This window comes from Rhineura floridana, chromosome 20 (assembly GCF_030035675.1).
Source record: "Rhineura floridana isolate rRhiFlo1 chromosome 20, rRhiFlo1.hap2, whole genome shotgun sequence".
NCBI classification, from domain to species: domain Eukaryota; kingdom Metazoa; phylum Chordata; class Lepidosauria; order Squamata; family Rhineuridae; genus Rhineura; species Rhineura floridana.
Window position 1 is genome coordinate 6,469,226 of NC_084499.1, and position 21,283 is coordinate 6,490,508.

General features: G+C 48.0%; 1 protein-coding gene across 1 annotated transcript in view; it reads left to right on the top strand.

Moving 5' to 3' along the window:
• The window catches only part of TTC16 (tetratricopeptide repeat domain 16), a 34,704-nt gene extending 13,932 nt beyond the window's left edge, over positions 1 to 20,772 (top strand). Inside the window, exons 5-13 of the mRNA XM_061604477.1 lie at positions 890 to 990; positions 4,669 to 4,798; positions 5,997 to 6,211; positions 8,632 to 8,879; positions 11,651 to 11,792; positions 12,422 to 12,587; positions 13,731 to 13,873; positions 17,713 to 17,860; positions 20,172 to 20,772. Coding sequence (XP_061460461.1) covers positions 890 to 990; positions 4,669 to 4,798; positions 5,997 to 6,211; positions 8,632 to 8,879; positions 11,651 to 11,792; positions 12,422 to 12,587; positions 13,731 to 13,873; positions 17,713 to 17,860; positions 20,172 to 20,324 — 1,446 coding nt within the window. The 3' untranslated portion in view covers positions 20,325 to 20,772. The remainder of the gene's footprint in view (positions 1 to 889; positions 991 to 4,668; positions 4,799 to 5,996; positions 6,212 to 8,631; positions 8,880 to 11,650; positions 11,793 to 12,421; positions 12,588 to 13,730; positions 13,874 to 17,712; positions 17,861 to 20,171) is intronic.
• The last annotated feature ends 511 nt before the right edge of the window (positions 20,773 to 21,283 follow it).

Below are 21,283 nucleotides of genomic sequence, written 5' to 3' on the forward strand. Positions count from 1 at the left end.
GCATCCATCTTGTGGCAGTGAAGTTCCTGGTTTTAACTATGCACTGTGTGAAGAAGTAACTGCCTTTTGCCTGTCCTGAATCTTCTTTCTTTCTTTCTTTCTTTCTTTCTTTCTTTCTTTCTTTCTTTCTTTCTTTCTTTCTTTCTTTCTTTCTTTCTTTCTTTCTTTCTTTCTTTCTTTCTTTCTTTCTTTCTTTCATAGTAACATCTAAAAGCTGAAACTGCCTTCTTCCAAGGAGTTGAAGGCAATGTCAGTGGTTCTGCCCCCCTTTGAGATAGGTTAGCTTGAGAGATAGTGAACTGCCCTAAGGTTGCCTATATGAGTTTCAGGGCCAAGCAAGGATTTGAACCTGAGTCTCCCTAGCTGAATGCTCTAACCACTGCACTACACCACCATGTGATATTTATTGTTACAGCTGTGTTTGTGTATTGTTTTTGTTAGCAGCCTTGGACACCTAATTAGGTGAAAACAAGGAAGGATATAAATCGAAGCAGCCAAGAACAGATAAATGTGAAAAATGAGTGGATTGTGGTGTGACTCCTCTTTCCTTCCCACAGGCAGAGCAGGCCTCACCCTTCGGTGGGGCAAGGTGGCCACCTCAGGAAGCTGATTTCGGCTTCCATGAAAGGACAGTGAATTGTGTGCTGTTTAATTTATCATCGATGGTTTTTTTCTGAGCTTGGAAAAGTAACTTTTCCAAGCTCTGGTTTTTACTATCAAGAAAGGAGGTGGGGGAGGCGTTTGGGGAATGTTTTGCCACGACTGATCTCGGGTGCAAAGAGACCGCACTTGGTGGGAAGTGGGTGCCTTCCACCACCCTGTTTCAGGCAGCAAAATATCTTGGGCCAGGTTGGCCGCTTATTCCTAAATGTTGTCTTTGGATTTTCAGGGCCAATGTCTGTATGAGCAGAGTGCCTTTCTGGATGCTCTGGAATCCTTCACTCGTGCCACAGAGCTGCAGCCTCACAATAAGCTTTATCGCATGAGGAGGTAACAAGGGGTTTGCGACAGAAAAAGTTGCCTGCATTTTGTACCAGTAAAAAGTCTGAAGAATGATGGGTCTTAATTTCATTTGACACAACGCCACAGCGTAAGCGAGCCTCCTCCAGCCTGGTGACCTCCAAATGTTTTGGACTATAACTCCTGTCAGTGCCAGCCAAACATCTGGAGGGCACCAGATGGACAAGTCTGGTCTATGCTAAAGAAGGTCTGTGGACTGATGAAAGTTTTTTTTTTTAAAAAGGCCTTGATTATTCTGGGATTTTAACATATTATTTCAGGGCTAGCTAGGCTGCAGTCTTCCAGATGTTGTTAGACTCCAGCTCCCATCAGACCTAGCCAGCATGGCCAGTGGTCAGGGATGATGGGAGTTGTAGTCCAAAAACATGAGGAAGGCACCATGTTAGCCTTTCACTTTCAAAGTCTTGCCCCTCCTCCAAAGGAAATGGATCCCTTTAACTCAAAGTGCACAGTACAGATTTCTCTCAGAGGGGCTTCCATATTTTAATCACCTCAGGAGGGTTCTGTTGCTGGGCCAATGGCAGAAAAACATGCTTGTTACTGTCATGCATCCGCTACCCCTCAAGGCGCGAGGACCATGCGCTAGACCCAATTCCCACCCTTAGGGCAATTCTTCTGGAACCCAAATACCAAATTCCGCCTTGCCAAGGCTGTGCAATCTAACACCAACCCTGCAAGGTAGAAAGTAGGCTGCCACCACCCCTGTCCCTGGTTCAACTCAGAGCTAGGGGAACTCTGAGCCCAGAAAATAGGTAAACCAAGGTCCTATAAGACAAGAGCCAAAGTTACACTCCTTGTCAAGAAACCTCTGGTAAAACCCCACAAATTAGAATTAAGCTGTTACTCCTTTTCTCTCTTGGTAGTTGTGTAGCTGAATGGTCAAGGTGCTGGATTTAGAACCACCCTTACCCTCAATGAACACTCCAGGTTAAACAGAAGTAGCTTTATTCCAAAAATATAAGTGCACATTAAAATATAGCAGCAAACAATTTTCCAAAAGAAAACCATACACCCAAACAGGGGTTTAGGTACACGTAAGAGAATTCTTTTACACAACAAGAAAACAATAACCTAACTAACCTATCTACTTACATAGGAGGTAGTTGGTTGAAGTCTCGTCTCTCCTCAGAGAGAATAGCATCAGTTGCAAAACAATGAAACCATGCTTAGGTAACCTCCCATAGGCACCAGTCCAAAGGAACCTTTCAGAACCTCCCTGAGGGAACAAAGGCTATGGGTCTCAAGCCCTATACTTAAGGAAAAGAAAGCCCAACGGTCCAAGATTAATTAACCAATCAGGAGTTTTCTGATGTAATCCTTTTCTAGATGTTTCTCCACTTTTGCGCGCCTTCCAGGCCCCCCTCCCAACGGTGTTTCAACCTTCACAGGCTAGGATGGCCTTGAGTGCCAGGCTCTTACAGATTAGCACCGATAACCAGGTGCTTCTGTTTAGGCCTCCCTTAACTGTCTTCAGATGGAAACCGAAACTTAACATTTTTACCCTTTCAGAGGCCTGTTTTCCAACAAGATGGAACTCCCAGAGTTCTTTGCACTGAGCCATGATGTTACATATAATTTTAACATTTCATAAAAATATACAAGTTCATGATAGTTACCATAGTAACTTGTGTCCTACTTCTCAGGGCTAAATCTGCATGGCACCATTAATGCAATTAGCAATGGTGTGAATGTGTGTGTTTTAAATAAAACAACCAGGATGGCTCCAGTGATCTGGGTAGGTTCTTGGAAGAGGCAGTGGTAGGTTTTTAAACCTTTTACTCCCCTATTGCAGTCCTGATCTAGGGATGTGCTAGAATTCCGCCCAATTCAGATTTGGAACCGAATTTTCTGTTAATTTGCTTATTCTTTATCATTGTGGGTTGGATTTTTATGTAGTGATATTCTATGACCAAGAAGACCCTCCGTGGTGCAGAGTGGTAAGCGGCGGTAACGCAGCTGAAGCTCTGCTCACGGCGGGAGTTCGATTCCAACGGAAGGAGGAAGTCGAATCTCCGGTAAAAGGGGTCGAGGTCCACTCAGCCTTCCATCCATCCGTGATAAGTAAAATGAGCACCTGGCATATGCTGGGGGGTAAAGAAAGGCCGGGGACGGAACTGGCAATCCCACCCCATATATACAGTCTGCCTAGTAAACGTCGCAAGACGTCACCCTAAGAGTCGGAAACGACTCGCACTACAAGTGCGGGGACACCTTTTTTATTGTATGACTATTTCTAAAAGTTTTTTAAAAAAAAAAATCCACCTCTAAAATATTGATGTTAAGAACAATCATTTTATCAGCATTTCCTTTAATAAGTTGATGTTTCCATTCAAAATATCAATATTAATATCAATATTTGTTGTGAGGAGAAACAAAAAGCAGCTGTAAAAGCGTAGCTAGCAGATAAAACACGAACTTGAATTGATGGAGTGATTTCAAGCCAGCACTGGGCAACGGATCCCATCTCTGTCTGGATCTGGATCCCCACCCCTCACCCCCAATATACATGCATGCTCTTTGCTTTACAAGGAAACTTGTCATTTGCAGGTGTGGCTCCTTTTCTGAGGCCACACCCTTATGGCCTGACCTGTCCCTGTCTCCTTCTCCTATTTTCCCCAGGTCCCCCCTGGCCACCCAGATCTGACACACACCCCCAGTGTCAACCCGTTGCAGAACCCTCTGAACCTCACGCAGATTCAGATGTGTAGCTCTGCTTTTTCCTTTGTAATTCATAGACATCTAGTGAAGCTGAATGTCAGAGGATTCAGGACAGACGAAAGGAAGTCCTTCACACAGTGCATAGTTAAACTATGGAATTCACTCCCACTATCCCACAAGAGGCAGTGATGGCCACCAAACTGGATGGCTTTAAAAGGGGATTGGGCAAATTCATAGAGGATAAGGTTATCAGTGGCTGCTAGCCATGAGGGCTGTCCCCACTGTTGGAGCCAGCATGCTTCTGAATACCAGTTGCTGAAAACCGTAGGGATTGGGAGGGGGGAGAGTGCCCTTGCGCTCAAGTCCTGCTTGCAGGTTTCCCATTGGGGCGTCTGGTTGGCCACTGTGAGAACAGGATGCTGGACTAGACGGGCCACTGGCCTGATCCAGCAGGCTTATCTTGTCGTTTTTGATTCACACTGTACATTTATTCCACTATTATTCCACTTTAAACACTCATGACTTCCCTCCAAAGAATCCTGGGAAGTGTAGTTTGTGAAGGGTGCTGAGAGTTGTTAGGAGACTCCTAATCTCACAGATCTACAATTCCCAGAGTCCCCTGGGAAAGAAGGATTGACTGTTAAACCACTCAGGGAATTGTAGCTCTCTGAGGAAAATAGGAGCCTCCTAACAACTCTCAGCCCTCTTCACAAAGCACACGTCCCAGGATTCTTTGGGGGAAGCCATGTGCATTTAAAGTGGAATAAATGTCTGGTGTGAATGTGGCCTTAGTTTATTAGAATGTTTGCAATCCCTTATTCCCTCCTCCCCACCCCTCCTAGCTCCCCTAACTCCCTTTGTCCTCATGACCTCCCTTTTTTTGATGCTCAGTTGTTTGGCATGTTATTTAGGGTTCAGGTTCATATGCTCAGGTAAGCGTTAAGGTAAAGGATAGTCAACGTTCTCTTCTCTTCTCTTCTCTTCTGCTAGCATTGCCTGCCTCGCTGCCCTGAAAAGGTACAACGATTGTCTTCAGATGGTCAATGAAGAGGTCGCTCAGGAGAAAAAGAACTCAGATCTCTTTGTCCTGAGGGCTCGGCTCTATGATTACTTTGGAAAGGTAAATCGCTGGCCAGGTTGGTTTTTATTTGCAAGCGACAATCCCTTCCCTCCTCCAGGCTGAGTGGCAGGTGATGAGTGAAAACCCTGAGAGCCACTGTCACTCTGGTTAGACAGTAATGGTCTAGATAAGAGTTGGGGAACCTTTACTGGCCCGAGAGCCACATTCCCTTCTAGGTGACCTCCCAAGGACCCCTTGCTAGTGGTGGATGGAGCCGGAGCCAAAATGGAGAAACACGTAGACATTTTACCTATGTACAAAAGGCTGGTTTCTACAGACATTCGCACCCCTTTCCCTCCTCCATCCAGACAAGCAAGAGTTCACACAGGCACCCCATCCAGGCAAAAGCACTTGGTGTATGAAGCAGAGCCGCTGAGGGATGTGGCCTGGGGACAGTTCTGAGGGCCAGGTAGAGAGGCCTGGAGGGCCACATTTGGGTCCTCAACCCCTGGGCTAGACAGCTAGCTACTGACTCCTTCTTTTGTCCCTGTGCCCTGGCCAGCCAGATGCCTCTGGGAAGTCCACGAGCAGGACACGCGCACCACAGCCCCCTCCTGCTGCTGTTCCCCAAGAGCTGATATTTAGAGGGACGGTGCCTCTGATCTTGGGCTTACCCAGCACTCACTAGTAGGGAGTATTGTCACCTGTTTTTAAACTGCCTATGATAGCCACTTTGTGCTGGCACCCGTGACACTTTTATCAACAATACCAGCTCCTCTCTTTTTTTTTCAAAGAAAGCACTGGCCCATCATGACTAGTAGCCATCAGTAACCTTGCCTTTCATGATTTCATGTACTCACCATTTATTTATTTAAAAAGCCATCATAAGTTGGTGGCCATCACCACACCTCGTGGCTGCAAATTCCATAGCCTTAACTATATGCGGTGGGAGGGAGTCCTTCTCGTCTGTCCTGAACCTTCTACCATCCAGCTTCATCGAATGAGCCCGGGGTTCTAGTCAGGGCTGTGGAGTTGGAGTCGGAAGCAATTTTGGGTGGAGTCGAGTCAGAGTTGGTAGAAATGTACTGACTCCGACTTCAAAATAAATTTAATATATTAATATTAATACATTAATATGCATTTGCCATTTATGAAGGAGTCGGAGTCAGACAGTAGAAAAATAGAGGAGTCGGAGTTGAAGGTTTGACATACTGGCTCCACAGCCCTGGTTCTAGTTAGCATGCCCCTTTCTCCATAGGTTACCTTCTGTTTTCACAACCTCCAAGACGCCATTGAGTTAGACCCAGAGCACAGCGAAGCTCGGGCCATGCTGATTAATTTGAGGAGAGAGGCTGAGAAATCCAAGGACCAAGCTGTGAGCATTGCAGTGAAGGGAAACTTGAAGGGGGCCCTGCTGAAAATCAACCGTGCTATAGACCACAGCCCCTTGGATGCAGACTACTTCCTTTTCAGGTACCAATCATCCCAGCTGTGGTTTGAAGCTAGCGGTAGCCAACGTGGTGTCCTCCCAGTGTTTTGGATTACAATTCCCATCATCCTTTTCCGTTGGCCATGTTGTCTGGGGCTGATGGGAGTTGGAGTCCAACAGTACCTGGAGGGTCACAGGTTCCCCATCCCTCTGCTAGATCAGGAACTAGTGGGATCTGCAGCAAACTGGTGCAGTGTGGAGTGCTTCAGTTCAGGAGATTCCATTCCATTCACACCTCCCAACAACCACACAGCATTCTGTGGCTACCGACCACATATAGTCCTCACTGAGCTGGGTTTTTTTTGAGGGGGGGAAGCAAAAACGCCTTAATGAGGTCAGAACTTGTAGTGAGTTTAGGACTGCAGAATTAAACTCCCCAAATACAGAAGTGTGTTAAAGGGTTAGGGTCATCTCCTGTAGTTGTTAAATGAACCATCTTTTCTTTGCATTGAATCTTTGGGTTCAGATTGAATGCCCGGGGGGGGGGGGGACAGGGAAGAGGCAAGGAACTTTTGGAATGAGAAGCTGCTTAAACGGAATTTGCTAGTGGGACCTGCAACAAAATGTTGCAGCATTTCCTCTCCTCTTCCTGAAGCCTCCTAACCACCCATGACCTCCTCCAAGCCAGCTCGCTCCCTTGGAAAAGCAATTCTTCCCATTCGGTAGATGGTGGAGAGGGACAGGGCTTTTTTTGAGCCTGCCTCAGAGTTACTTGGGAATGATCCAAGGTTTTCCAGAAAAACAAAGAACTGGGAATGTTGCAGATCTCTTCTGCACGCGTCTTAGGTTGAGACACAGTAGAAGATAAACTCTGTTTTAGCAAGGGAAAGAAGCAGGTCTAAATAACTGGACTGGAAGGGGGAAGTAGTGGGAATTCATTTTCTGGAGGAGGTAATGTGCACACTGAAGTTGCGGATCAGGTCAAAGGCCCATCTAGTTCAATCTCCTGTTTTTACAGTCCCTCCCCCCAGGTACCTCCAGGCAGTGGCTGAAGCACCTTGGACAGCTCCTTGAAAGTTCAGGCTAAAACCCGGAGCAGATTCCACTGCCCCGCTGACATGGAGCCACCATCCGCCACTCACTGCCTCCAGGGGCCCATATGCAGGCCTTAAGGCCAGGAGCCCTTCCCTGCTGTGATTCCCCAGCAAGTGGTGTTGCGAATCCCGCTGCCTCTGTATACAGCCATCATCGTGCCTAGCAGCCGTTGATAAGCCTTGCCTAATCCTCTTGCAAAGCCATCTGTGTCGCTGCCTCTTGTGGGAGCGAATCCCGTAGCTTAGCTACGCGCTGTGTGAAGACACACTTTCTTTGGTCTGGCCTGAATCTCCCAGCATTCAGCATGGCTGACTGATGCCTCTTGAGGTCGAGCATTTTGAGAGAGGGAGAAAAATCTTTCTCCGCCCACTTCCTCCACGCCATGCATCATTGTTGTGCACCTCGCCAGAGCTTGGAAAAGTTACTTTTCTGAACTACAACTCCCACCAGCCCCAGCCAGCATGGCCACTGGATTGGGCTGATGGGAGTTGTAGTTCAAAAAAAAGTAACTTTCCCAAGCTCTGCACCTCGACCTGTCAACCTTGCTCATCTTTTTTCTAAAAAAAAATGCTGGGAATTTCTTGTTCTGTTTCTACAACAGACAATCCCTAAACATTCCCCGGGGTGTGTGTGTCTTAACAGTGGGTCACAACTGATCGGTATTGTGGGACAGGCTGTGCAGAGCCGATCCCTTCCCTCCCCATGGGTTTCCAGCAGTGGGGAAGGGCCGTCGCTCAGTGGCAGAGCACCCGCTTTGTGCGCTGGAGATCTCAGGCTCACTCCCTGGCCTCTCTGGGTAAGACTGGGAAAAGACCCCTGTCTGAAACCTTGGAGCGCTGCTGCCAGCCAGAGTAAGAAATTAGAATGGTTTGAACTGGAATGAGGCAGCTGTCTTTGTTCTTCTGCCATGCTCTCTTCTCCCGCTCCCTGCCCTTGTTTGCCTTCCTTTGGCCCCCGTCCTTCCCCTTTCTTGGGGACACAGGAAGTCAGACCATTGGCCCATCTTACTCCACATTGTCTACTCTGACTGGCAGTAGCTCTCCAGGATTTTAGGCGGCTCCACCTGGAGGTGCTGCGGACTGAACCTGAGGCCTTTCGCGTGCAAAGCAAGTGCTCTGGCGGCATACTAGAGCTCTTCCCAAAGCTGTTTTGGGACAAGAGCGCTCGCCCCACGGGCTCAGCCACTTGGAGGTTCTGCAAGAGAACGGAGCACCAGCCATACTCAAAGGAGCTAATTCAGGTGACATTCCCAGCTCTACCCAGAGATGCCGCCTGGGGCTGAGCCTGGGACCTTTGGCAGGCAGAGCAGATGCTGCCGCCCTTTCCCTAAAGATATACCGTCTTGTCTATATCTACATCCCTTTGGCAGAGGGAGCATCCTGCGGAGGCTGAAAGACTTTGACGGGGCCATTGATGACTACCTCAAAGCTGTGGACCTCAGCAAGAAGGGGGACGGCGACGAGGTCTGCATGGAGGCCCAGAAGCAGGTGCTTCTTACGTACAATGATTTTGCCGTGCACTGCTATGCCAAGGGCTTGTACGAAGAGGCGGTGCTTCTCCTCAATAAAGCCATCAGGGGAGAGAAAAATGAGAAGGGGCTCTACGTCAACCGGGGAGGTGAGGAGCTCCTGTATATTCTCTGGTTACATGCACTTACAGGAAAAAAAGAACCAAAATGTGGTATTTTGGGAGTGCTGGATTTCATTCGGCTTTTAGTTTTTAGAAAGCAAGTTTCTAGCCCCTATGGTTGCAAAGATTTGCTTGGAATTGTGTGAAATGTATGCGTGTATTATTCATTGCACTTTATATGGCCCTGCCTCCAAGGAGCTCAAAGTGGTGTACATGCCTCCCCCACCGTTTAAATACAACGACCTTGTGAAGTGGGCCAGATGCCACCCAGGATCTCTGCTGAATAAGATTCCCTACAGTCAGAGAATGAATCTCCAGTGTTTGGCAGAGCTCCTTTCCCACCTGCAGGGTGAGCAGAAGCAAAATAAATTGTGCAGATGGGCTCCATTGGCATAATACATGCAGGTGGCAGGATTCCGCTACCCTTGGAGCATAATGTGGATTGCTGTGGTGCACACACACGTGAATTGAATGTACAGTATGCACAGCCCTGCATTTGCCCAATGGTCAGTATCCAGGAACCTAAGCTCTACTGGGTCAGGCCAGAGGTCCATCCAGTCCAGCATTCTGATCTCGACAGGCTGGGGGCCTCTAGGAAGCCCACAAGCAGTGCATGAAGGAGTAGCCCTCCTTTGATGTTGCCCCTTTCCTCGCCCAGTGACTGCCATTCAGCGGCATGCCCCCTCTGCACACGGAGGATCCATACAGCCATCATCTCCTCTGTTTCCAAACTTCCTGCTATGGGTGCCAATCCTGAGCTTGCTACACCAGCACCGGTTGCGCTCAAGAGGAGGGTACCTGCTCTCTTGAGGAGGTGGGGCGGGGCCTTCCTTACATTTTGCAGAAGCAGAAAAACTCTTTAAGAGAAAAACAGTACAGCCAAATGGCCACAGTATGCTGACTGACTGTACTGTGTGTGCGTGTGTGGGAGACCAGCATGGGACCCTGGACCTCAACAGTCCATGCCGCAGCATTTTGTAGCTGGTCCTGCTTGTCGTGACTGATAATCATCGATTGGCCTTTCCTCTGCAATGAAGTTGCCTTGTCCCATCTTAAAGCCATCTAAGGCTGTGGCCATCAACACACCTTGTGGCAGCAAATGCCACCCCATTAATGGCATATTGCATAATTTGATAAACTTCTGTAATACTCCCCCTTTGACTGTCTTTTTTCTAAAGTGGAAAAGAGCCCCTTTTGACTGCACTGCTTGGCTCCGTTGGACTGAATTTTAGATTGTAAGCTCCTCAGTGCAGGGACTTGCACTCTTTTACTTGGAGACATAGGAAGCTGCCTTATACTGAGTCGGCCCATTGATCCATGCAGCTCAGTATTGTCCACACTGACTGGCAGCCGTTCTCCAGGGTTTCAGGCAGGCCTTTCCTAGCCATACCGGGCGATGGGTCAAGGATTTGACCCTGAGACCATCTGTGTGCAAAGCAGATGCTCCACCACTGAGCTACAGCTTGACCTGCTTTGCCTTTGTATGTGGAAGGCATGTTATTGTTAGGTCCAAACCCAACACGCAAGCCGTCACTGTCTACTCAGCTCACATCCACCCGGGAAGGTGCGGAGTTGAGAGCAATAACCCACTGCCAGAGATCAGGAAATAAGTTGCCAAAATTACCTTTGCAAAGGGGTCCCAAAACCTGCCAGCAAGTTGCCTTTCAGAAGTGGGAACCCTGTTTATTGAAATACAGTAGATTATATAGATTCCCCAGCGGTTACAAAAATGGGGAGCAGACGTCATAAACTACAAGAAAAATAACTGTAGACAAAGTAACTTTTAGATATGTAAAGAGGGGTGCTTAAAGTAACAAAGCTAGGAACATCTTGCTTCTTTTGCAGACATTCACTTGCATAGTTTGTGCAACCTTGAGATAAGCGCTAGGAGCCAAAAGAACAAAGTACAGACAGGAAAAGGGGAGTATTGAAACAAGAGAGGCCCTTCAGTGGGGGATACATTCAGGTTACATTTCTGCATTTACAAACAGATACGTGTAGAAATCTATAGACATGTTAAAAGGTACATTAGCTTTCTTTGTGCTCAGGGTCAGCAATATGATACAATCTATAGGGTATTGATATTGAATGCATAAGGAAGGAAGGGAGTCATCTCCAGTTTATTCAGGCTTTTATTTACCCAGCCACCTGGAGTGTGGGGTCAGGTCAGGGGGAAATAAACCGATATCGCCTTATACGGCGCAGGACCACAATACCTGCTGGAACGCCTCTCTCGATATGACCCTGCCCGTACACTATGTTCCACATCGAAGGCCCTCCTCCAAGTTCCGACTCATAGGGAAGCTCGGAGGATGATAACAAGAACTAGGGCCTTCTCAGTGGTGGCCCCCGAACTGTGGAATAGTCTTCCCGATAAGGTGCGCTTGGCACCGACGTTGCTATCTTTTCGGCGCCAAGTTAAAACCTTCCTCTTTTCTCAGGCATTTTAGTCTATTTTAGTCTTTTAAATATGTTTAACTGATCTTAGATTTGTGGATGCCTACATACATGTTCCTTGCACTGAAATATTGGATTTTATTGTGTATATTTATATTCCTCTGTTGTACACCGCCCAGAGAGCTATGCTAGTCGGGCGGTATAGAAATTCAACAAATAAATAAATAAATAAATATCATGTTTATATCAACCTTCATTTTCTTAACCCAACATTATGATCAGGAACAAAGCATGTATGTATTTTTAAAAAAAGAATATAACCTGTGCTTGCTGCTAATGAATCCTTGGCTGTTCTCCTCCAGACTGCTTCCTCAAACTAGGCAAGCTGAATTTTGCAATGGCAGATTATCAGCAAGCTCTGGATTTGCAGCCCCTTGACCCCACCCTGCAGAAACGCGCTGCTTGGTTGCACAACGAAATGGGCCTGCAGGAATTCAGGGAGAGGTATGGTGGAGTCAAGTTTGGGGGGGGGTCAAGCTTGACAAAAGGCCAGGCATGGTGGGGGTCCGGATGCCCTGCCCCCTTTCCCTCCCTCTTCTTAAACACTTCATTTCCCTTGAAGTTTGCTTACAGGGTACACTGCTCAGAGGCATCCAAACGTATAGCTGAGCACATGCAGACGCTTTGCAAATCTGTATCATGCTGGGCCTGTGCCCTGAATCCTACAAGTAACCTGGCAATGCCCCTGCAAAGGGCGCATTCACTGGATAGCTCCTGAAGAGGAGGCGTTTGTGTATTTGCGTTTGACATTTCAGAACCTGCTCATTAAGAACGTCTTCGGGCTGTACCCTGGGAGCACAGACAGACAACATAAACAAAGTTAACTTCAACTGTTGTTGCAGTTCTTCCTATCTTTACAGCAGGGGTGGGGAACTTGTAGCCCTCCAGATGTTGCTGGACTCCCATGAGCCCCTGCAAGCCAGCATGGCAATGGCCAGGGACGATGGGAGTTGGAGTCCCAACGACATCGGGAGGCTGCCAGGTTGGGCCAAGGCATGTCACATCTCGGTTGGCCTTGCAGCAAAGTTGTAAGTACCCCAACATTCCCTCAGGCATGCTCTCCACCCTTTCAGGCGATACCCACAGGCCGAATCGTATTTCTCCCGGGCCATCGAGAACAACCCTCGTGAGCTGAAGTATTATCTGCATCGAGCCAAGAGCCGTTTGTTTCTGCAGGAGGTGATGGGGGCCAAGGAGGACACTATTACGGCCCTCCTGCTGGACGCCACAAGGGAGGAGGTATCTGTCGGACAGCACACCTTTCAGGATGCCTTGATTTTAACCACCCCCTCCCCAGTCTAATCGGGCAATTTTATCTTGTATTGTGCTCGTGACCTTGAAGCCTCGTCATTAACAGTACATGCATTGGGGAATTGTGGGAAGGGACGAGAGAGAGATGGAGCAGAATATGGTGGAGGAGAGAGAGAGATGGGCAAGAGAGTGGAAAGAGCGATTGTGGGGGATGGGGGGACTAGAAAAGGGAACAAACCAGTTGCTTTTGTGCCACGACAAAAGCTGGTGTAGGGAAGGGCCCAAGAGGGTGCATCTATTTTATTGGTTCCTGTACTGAATTAGTCCTGACTTTTTTATTATTAGGGAACATAAGGCGAAGTATGTGGGCTTCCTGAGCGGTCTCCCATCCAGGCACTGACCAGACCCAGACCATAGCTTCAGCAACATTGCTGCGCCCATGTGCTTGCAGACCAAGGGCAGGGAACCTTTTTTTCCGCCTGAGGGCCGCTTCCCATTGTGGGCATCCTCCTGGGGTCCGCATGCCAGTGGTGGGTGCAGCCAGAGCCAAAAGTGGACTGGGCAGAGCAAGGAATGTGGCTCTGACCTTTGTCCAGTTGGGTGCATAAGAGTCGAGAGATTTCTACCCTCTCGCCCACCTCTTTCCTTCCTTCCTTCCACCATCTAGGCACTATCCCTGTTCAAGGCACACCCCAGCCAGGCAAAAGCACACCAGGAGGGTGTGGAGGAACAGGGCTGGTGAAGAGTGTGGCATGGGAAGACTCCCAAAGGCCTCGAGGGCCCCTTGGCCTGAGCTCCCCACCTCTGCTTGTGGTAGACCGTGAACGAAGACCAGAGAAGGAGCTGGCGTCCATAATGTTGCTAATCCAACTCTTGCCAGCCACAAACTCACTTGGTTGCTTTGGGAAAGCCTCTCTCTCTCTCTCTCTCTCCCCTCCCACACACGTTTGCAATATGGGGATAGTAATATTGATCTACCTTGCAGGATTGTTGTAAGGAATATTGAAGCTGTACACGTGAAGCACTTTGAACACTGACAGCTACCAATATAGCCACCGAGGATTAAAGTGAAAAGAGGTTCCTTTCTATTTAAATGACTCCTCTCCTCTCCCCCCCCCTTTTCTTGTTCAGGTCCATGCTATGGTAAAAAGCTTGTTTCCGGGGGAGCCCACTCAATCTGTCCTCAACAGTAAAATTGGCGAGCTTGCCAAAGCTCTTCTGGACCGGAGACTCAAAACCTGTTTGGCCCACGAGGCCTCAGCTAATCTCAAAAGGTAACGTAGACAGCACAGATATGGCATCATAAATTTGGCTCCTCCACTGTTACCTTTAGGGGATTTCCTCCCAAATGCAAGTCCCAATGCAAGTAACAACCTCAGAAGGAGCAGCTGTCAGAAAAATATTTGTTCATTTACTTGTTATTACATTGATATCCCACCTTTCCTTCAAAGAGCTCAAGGTGGCATACGTGGTTTTCTCCTCCCCGCAATTTTCTCCTTGCAACAGTCCTGTGAGGTAGGTAGGTTACGCTGAGAGACTGGGATCGGCCCAGAGTCACCCAGCGGCCTCCACAGCTGGGCAGGGATTTGAGCCTGGCCTTCCAAGTTCTAGTCCAGCACTGTAACCACTATACCACATTAGTTGTTAACCTTACCCTCCGCATCTGCTCTAATCCTGATAATTATCAGCCCTCTCAGGAGCTGCTATTAGCAATTTTTAAAAAATATGCACCTCAAAGTGTTTGGCCCAGAGTTTTGTCTCACGCTCAAGTGAATCTGTGGGCAGAGTGAGTGAAATGTTTGCCCTTGATTGGCAGTAGTGTCAGTGACCACTCATTCATAGGGGAAGGGCAAATATAGCTCAGTGCCACAGCACCTGCTTTGCACGCAGAAGGTCCCAAGGTACAAGGCAGTGTGGTGTAGTGGTTAGAGTGTTGGACTAGGACCTGGGAGACTGGGGTTCAAATTCCCGCTAAGCAATGGAGGTCAGTGGGCGACTCTGGTTAGGCCTCATCTTGACTACTGCATCCAGTTCTGGTCTCCACACTTCAAGAAGGATGCAGACAAACTGGAATAGGTTCAGAGGAGGGCAACAAGGAAGATCAGGGGACTGGAAACCGAGCCCTATGAGGAGAGACTGAAAGAACTGGGCATGTTTAGCCTGGAGAAGAGGAGAGGAGATATGATAGCACTCTTCAAGTACATGAAAGGTTGTTACATAGAGGAGGACTGGGATCTCTTCTCGATCGTCCCAGAGTGCAGGACACGGAATAATGGGCTCAAGTTGCAGGAAGCCAGATTTCGACTGGACATCAGGAAAAACTTCCCAACTGTTAGAGCCATATGACAATGGAACCAATGACCTAGAGAGGTAGTGGGCTCTCCAACAATGGAAACATTCAAGAGGCAGCTGGATAGCCATCTGTCGGGAATGCTTTGATTTGGATTCCTGCATTGAGCAGGGGGTTGGACTTGATGGCCTTATAGGCCCCTTCCAACTCTACTATTCTATGATTCTATGACTCTTTCTCAGCCTAACCTACCTTGCCTAGTTGTTGTGAGGATAAAAAGGGGAGGAAGAAAACCATGTACTCCATCTTGAACTCCTCAGAGGAAAGGTGGGATATAAATATAATAAGAAAAAAATAAATAAATGAATCTCTAGTTAGAAAGATCAGGAGTGCAATTGTTCATTCATTTATTTGATTCCTTAGACCAGCCTCCCCAACCTTTGGCTCTCCAGATGTTGCTGGACAATTCCCATAATTCCTGACCATCGGCCATATTGGCTGGGCTGATGGGAGTTGGTCCAGCAACATCTGGGCACCCAAAGGTTGGGAAAGGCTGCCTTAAACCACTGTTCCTCCTGTTAGGATCACAGGGCAGTTCACAATACAATTTTCACAGTCCTGGAGCCCTACACCCCTCAGAGCAGCTGTTCCTTGCTTTCTTTGGGAGCAGATTGCCTGCCCATCTCTGTGTGGGAGGGAGCGAGAGGTCCCAGGTTCAACCCCTGACATTTCCAGGAAGGGCTGGGAATTTCTCCTCTCTGGAACCCTAGAAAGCTGGTGCTAGTCAGCATAGACTCTTGGTCTTCCACTGGTGGATCAGGACCCTTTACTGGGCCATGGCCTGGTCTAAGGTGGGTTGCAACAGCAACACAATCAGCATACAAATACATGGTAAAAAATAATTAAGAAATCCGCCCGCAAATGCACTGGTAACCTCTAAATTGGACTACTGCAATGCACTCTACGTGGGGCTGCCTTTGAAGACGGTTCGGAAGCTACAGCTCGTGCAAAATGCAGCGGCCAGAATGTTAACAGGGACTCGGAGGTCCAAACATATAACACCGATTCTGGCCCGCTTGCACTGGCTGCCTATATGCTTCCGGGCTCGATTCAAAGTGCTGGTTTTAACCTATAAAGCCTTACACGGCCTGGGACCACAATACCTGATAGAACACCTCTCCCGATATGAACCTACCCGTACGCTGCGATCAACATCAAAGGCCCTCTACGGGGGCCTACTCAGAGAGAAGCCCGGAAGGTGACAACGAGAAAACGGGCTTTCTCAGTGGTGGCCCCCGAATTATGGAATTCTCTCCCTGATGAGGTACGCCTGGTGCCAACATTGTTATCTTTTCGGGGCCAGGTAAAAACCTTCCTCTTCTCTCAGGCATTTTAACATTTTAACATTTTAATATTTAACATTTTAACATTTTGATATTGATATCTTAACTTGTTAACATCTTAATATTCAATCAATTTAATACTTTTTTAACATTTAACATTTAGTATTGAGATTTATAGTTGTTTATGTGTTTGATTAGGTTTAGTTTTTAACTTGTTTAATATATGTTTTAATTGTATATTGGATGTTTATCTGTTGTGAACCGCCCAGAGAGCTTCGGCTATGGGGCGGGATATAAATTCAATCAATCAATAAATAATAAATAAATAAATGCATGTTTGAGTTGAAGGTGGTTCTGGATCTGAAAAGGCTGAGGACTAGTGGTGTAGATAGTACTGGGCTAGAAGGACCAATGGTTTGACCAAGTATAAGGCAACTTCCCTGTTCATCATGGAAGTAGATAGCCTAGCCAGCCAATCCCCACCAGTTCCAATAGGAACATAGGAATCTGTCTTATATTGATTGATTGATTGATATCCCACCCTTCCTCCCAGCAGGAGGGACTTATACTGAGTCAGACCAATGGTTCATATAGCCCAGGCACGGGGAACCGTTGGCTCTCCAGATGTTGCTGAACTGCAGCTCCCAGCAGACCCTGCCAGTATGGCCAATGGCCAGGAATGATGAGAGCTGTAGTCCAACAACATCTGGAGGACACCACATTGGCTACCCCTACCCAATTGGTTTGTTTATTTATTAAATTTATATCCCATCCTTCCTCCCAAAGGATCCCAAGGCAGCAAACACATCAACAAAACAAACTCTTAAAAAAGCATTCTAACAATAGTTTGAAACATTCTAAAAGCCTGTTACAGTCAAAAACGTTGTTTTATCCAGTGATCTCCGGGTTGCCAGGAACAGTCTCCTTTCAGCCGTCAAATGCCTGGGTAAGCAGGAATGTGCTCAAATTCCTCCTGAAGGTCAACAATGAGGGAGACAGGTGCACGTTACTGGGAAAGGCTTTCCACAAGCATGGAGCTGCCACTGAAAAGGCCCTGTCATGGGTCAATGCCAACTGGGCAGCCAGTGGTTGTAAAGAACGCATGATACAAATGCTCATTATCATTATTCCCGAAGGCCTAGTCTGTGTGTCTCTTGACAGGAGAGGGAAATGACAGAGTAGTACCAAAGATGTTACCCTGAGGCACAGGAAGGCAAAGCAATGGTAGTTCAAAAGAGGTTATGCCCTTACGGGCTTGAAGTTTTAAACCAGAGGTGGGCAAACCTTTGCCCTCAAAGATCATATACAGCAGCAGGTGGTGCAAACTGCCTGCAAGGGATGCAGCCCACCGGCCATCCACACATCTCTGAAACCTTCAAGCTTTGATTTCTTTCGGGCTCATATTTTGACATTTCCTCACTGGGGCCTTTTGCATGTCTTGCCCCACAAAGCTGACCTTTTCTTCCCTACCCTCCAACAGTCCAGAGTCAGTAGGAAGCGGTCCGCCCAAAGACGCGTATGTGCAAAATGAAGACCTAGACAAGCCAGAGGACAGGAAGCGGCAGCAGGACACCGAAGAGAAGAGGCTGTACGAGAGGATAGCGACCTGCCAGAAGAAGTCGAACATGGTACTTTTAGGGAAAGAGCCGTTGCTCAGTGGCGGAGCACCAGCTTTGCACCCCGGAGGTCCAAGGCCTAATCCCTGCCATCTCCAATTAGGGCTGGGAAAGTCTCCTTGTCTGAAACCCTGCAGAACTGCTGCCCGTCAGTGCAGGCAATACTAGGCTAGATGGACCAATGGTCTGACTCGGCATATGGTAGCTGCCTATTTTCCTGTTTGAGAAGGGCCATAGCTCAGTGGCAGAGCATCTGCCTGACATGGAGAAGGTCCCAGGCTCAATCCATGACGGCTTCCCAGGTAGGCCTGGGAGGAACCCTTTCTTGAAACCCTGGAGAGGCACTGCCAGTCAGTGCAGACAATATTGAGCTAGAGAGACCAATCATCTGACTTAGTAGAAGGCTGTTTCCCACTTTAGAAAAGGAAGACAGGAATCATTATGTTCTGGAGTACTGGGAAGCCCCTTTTTTTGGTGTGGTGGTTCATATAATTCATGCAGTTCACATTATGAAAATGCAGATTTTACTCTGACTCTGTTGGCGGTCTAGATTTGAGCAAAGCTGCAGAGATGTTTAAACAAGCCTGCAATAATAATAATAATAATTAGTATTACCCACCCTTTGCCTTCACCTACTTAAAGTCTGTTTTTATATATTCTGTAGTGTTTACGTGATACTTATTTTAATGTACTGGATTATGGTTTATGGGGTATTTCTGTTTTAATTTCAGTAATAATAAAATTAATCCCCTGGTGAGCCACAAGGCTGTTATAATCAAACCTCCTGTTTTCTTTGCCTATTGGCTTCCCTCACCCCAACATGGGGATTGCCAAGACCCTGGCAGACCACAATATATCACAATAACTTCATGGAAGGTGAGGCTATCAGTGGCTACTAGCCACAATGACTATGTTCTGCCTCTACTGTTGCAGGCACGGAGAGGGCTGTTGTGCTCTGGTCCTACTTATGGGCTTCCCATTAGGGCATCTGCTTGGCCCCTGTGGGAACAGGAAGCTGGACTAGAGGGGTCCCCTTGGGCCTGTTCCAGCAGCCGGGCTCTTGTTCTTATGTGGCTAGTGATTGGCTTGGTCCAAGCCTGTTGGAAAGCAATAAGCAAGGGGTGGGGGCCCTCCAGATGCTGATGCTCTAATTTCCATCAGCCCAACCCAGCATGGTCAGTGGTTAAGGGTGTTGGGAGATGTAGTTCAGTAACATCTGGAGGGCCACAGGTGTCATGTCTCCCCCCCCCCAAAAAAAGCAGCACTCCTTGCTTTGCCTTAGCTTAGGAGAATATAAGCGCCTGCTGGATCAGGCCAGTGGCCCGTCTAGTCCAGCATCCTGTTCTCACACTGGCTAACCACATGCCTGTTATGGGAAACTTGCAAGTGGGACCTGAGTGCACAAGCGCTCTCCTGTCGTTTCCAGCAACTGGTATTCAGAAGCATACTGTCTGTGACAGAGGCGGCAGAGCAGAGCCGTTGTTGCTAGTAGCCATTCAAAAGCCTTATCCTCCACAAATTTGTCTAATTCTCTTTTAAAGCCATCCAAGTTGGTGGCCTCCTGTAGAAGCGAATTCCATACTTTAACTATGTATGTGAAGAAATGCTTCCTTTTGTCTATCCCGAATCTTCCCACATTCAGCTTCTTTGGATGTCCACGAGTTCCAGTATTATGAGAGGGGGAGAAAAACTTTTCTCTATCCACTTTTTCCATGCCATGCATAATTTTATACACTTCTGTCGTGTGCTGCTGGTATAGCACAGTGGGGAGGAGAGCCTGGCTGGGAGTCCAGAGTCTGTGAGTTCAAATCACTGAGTGTCTCCTGGGTGTCAAGGGCCAGCTAAAGTTCACCCCCACAGGGAGTGGTCCAGGGGTTATGTGCCGTGTCCCCTGTGCAGCCGTGGGCAAGCTGCATAGTCCCAAGGAGCTCAGTTGCCCCCCAGCTGGCAGTTGTGGACAAGGAAGGGGCTGGCTTGTGCAGCGGTGGCAAGCTGAGCAGCCCCTAGCCAGCTGGGGAGGACTAGCCTCAGAGGGAAGCAATGGTAAACCCTGTCTGAATACCGCTTACCGTGAACACCCTATTCATAGGGTAGCCATAAGTTGGGATCAACTTGAAGGCAGTCCATTTCATTTTTTTCCATCTGCCTCGCCTTTTCTCTAAACTAAAACGCTCCAAATGCAGCAACCAGTCCTCATAGGGGAATCGCTCCAAGAACAAGCAGATTCAACTGACGTAGCCACTTGCACTTTTTACCATGTTACAGGAGGGGGCCACAACTACACTGCCAGTTCATGCCTGATGGTGCTGTGTTTCTCTGGCAGGTAAGCAAAGAACTGAAGGAAGCACGAGAGAAGAGGGCCTCTCTGGAGCCTAAAACTGTCCGGCTGGACCCATGTCCTCACCTGCCCGAAAAGGAGCATTCAGAAGAACCCTATCAGTGGGGGAAGTTCAGCCAAGGCATTGGTCATTTTTAGCGCACATTAGCAGCATTGCTTTTTAATGTATAGAGCTTGGCAATTCTTCCCGCCCCCCCCCGCCACAAAAAAATTGTACTGCTTTGCTCAGTGAGTGGATCCAGTCCCTTTCAACTTGGCATCCCTGCTGCAAAAGCCGTCCTGAGTCAAAGGCTTCTAGGGTCGCCTGCCTTGTAAAGCCTTTGCTAATCTGAGATGGTGTATCTCAAATTGCCATCTTGGCATACTCCTTCAGCTGCTTCACCATGGCAATGTACATATTCAGAAAAAACACTGTAACTACTAACCCAAGATGATTTCTTTTGCTGTTTTGCTGAAAGAGAGAGGGAATTTAAGGCTCCTTCTGTGTGGGGAGGAAATGGGGGTGTTCAGAGTTAGACCAGAAGCAGGTGATGGGGTGGGTGCAAAGAAGGGAGCACCAGAAGGGGAATGGGAAAAGGGGAGGTGTACCAAGGATACAAAATGTGTCCGGGTGGTGGTGGTAATGAGCATGCTCCAAAGGAGAAATGGGGGGGGGGGAGAAGTGACCCAAACAGGGAAATGGTGGGAGTATACCAGTGGGGGAATAATGGGGGAAGTTGTGCGGTGGTGGAAAAAAGCACAGTGGGGGAGGGAAAGGTGGTCTGCATATGTTCAGAGGAGCCTCTTTTGCATGCAGGGAGCCTCGCAAGGTGTCTTGGGCAGGGGGTTGGCACAATGGAGGGGAAGAATGAGACATGTGGGTGAAGATAAAAGGGGGTTGCAGAATGGGGGGGTGGCCTCCAAATTGGGGAGAAAGTGAAAAGGGGGCTTTGTAGTTGCAATTTGTGGGTGGGTGAAAGATCCAGGAGGTTACCATGGGGTGGAGTGTAATCAAAGTGGGGGGGGGAGGTTGCAGAAAAGGAGGAAAGGGGCATGGACATGGGGGCAAAAGTGAAAATGGGTACAAAGTGGGGGCTTTCAGAAATGTGGTTGGGAAG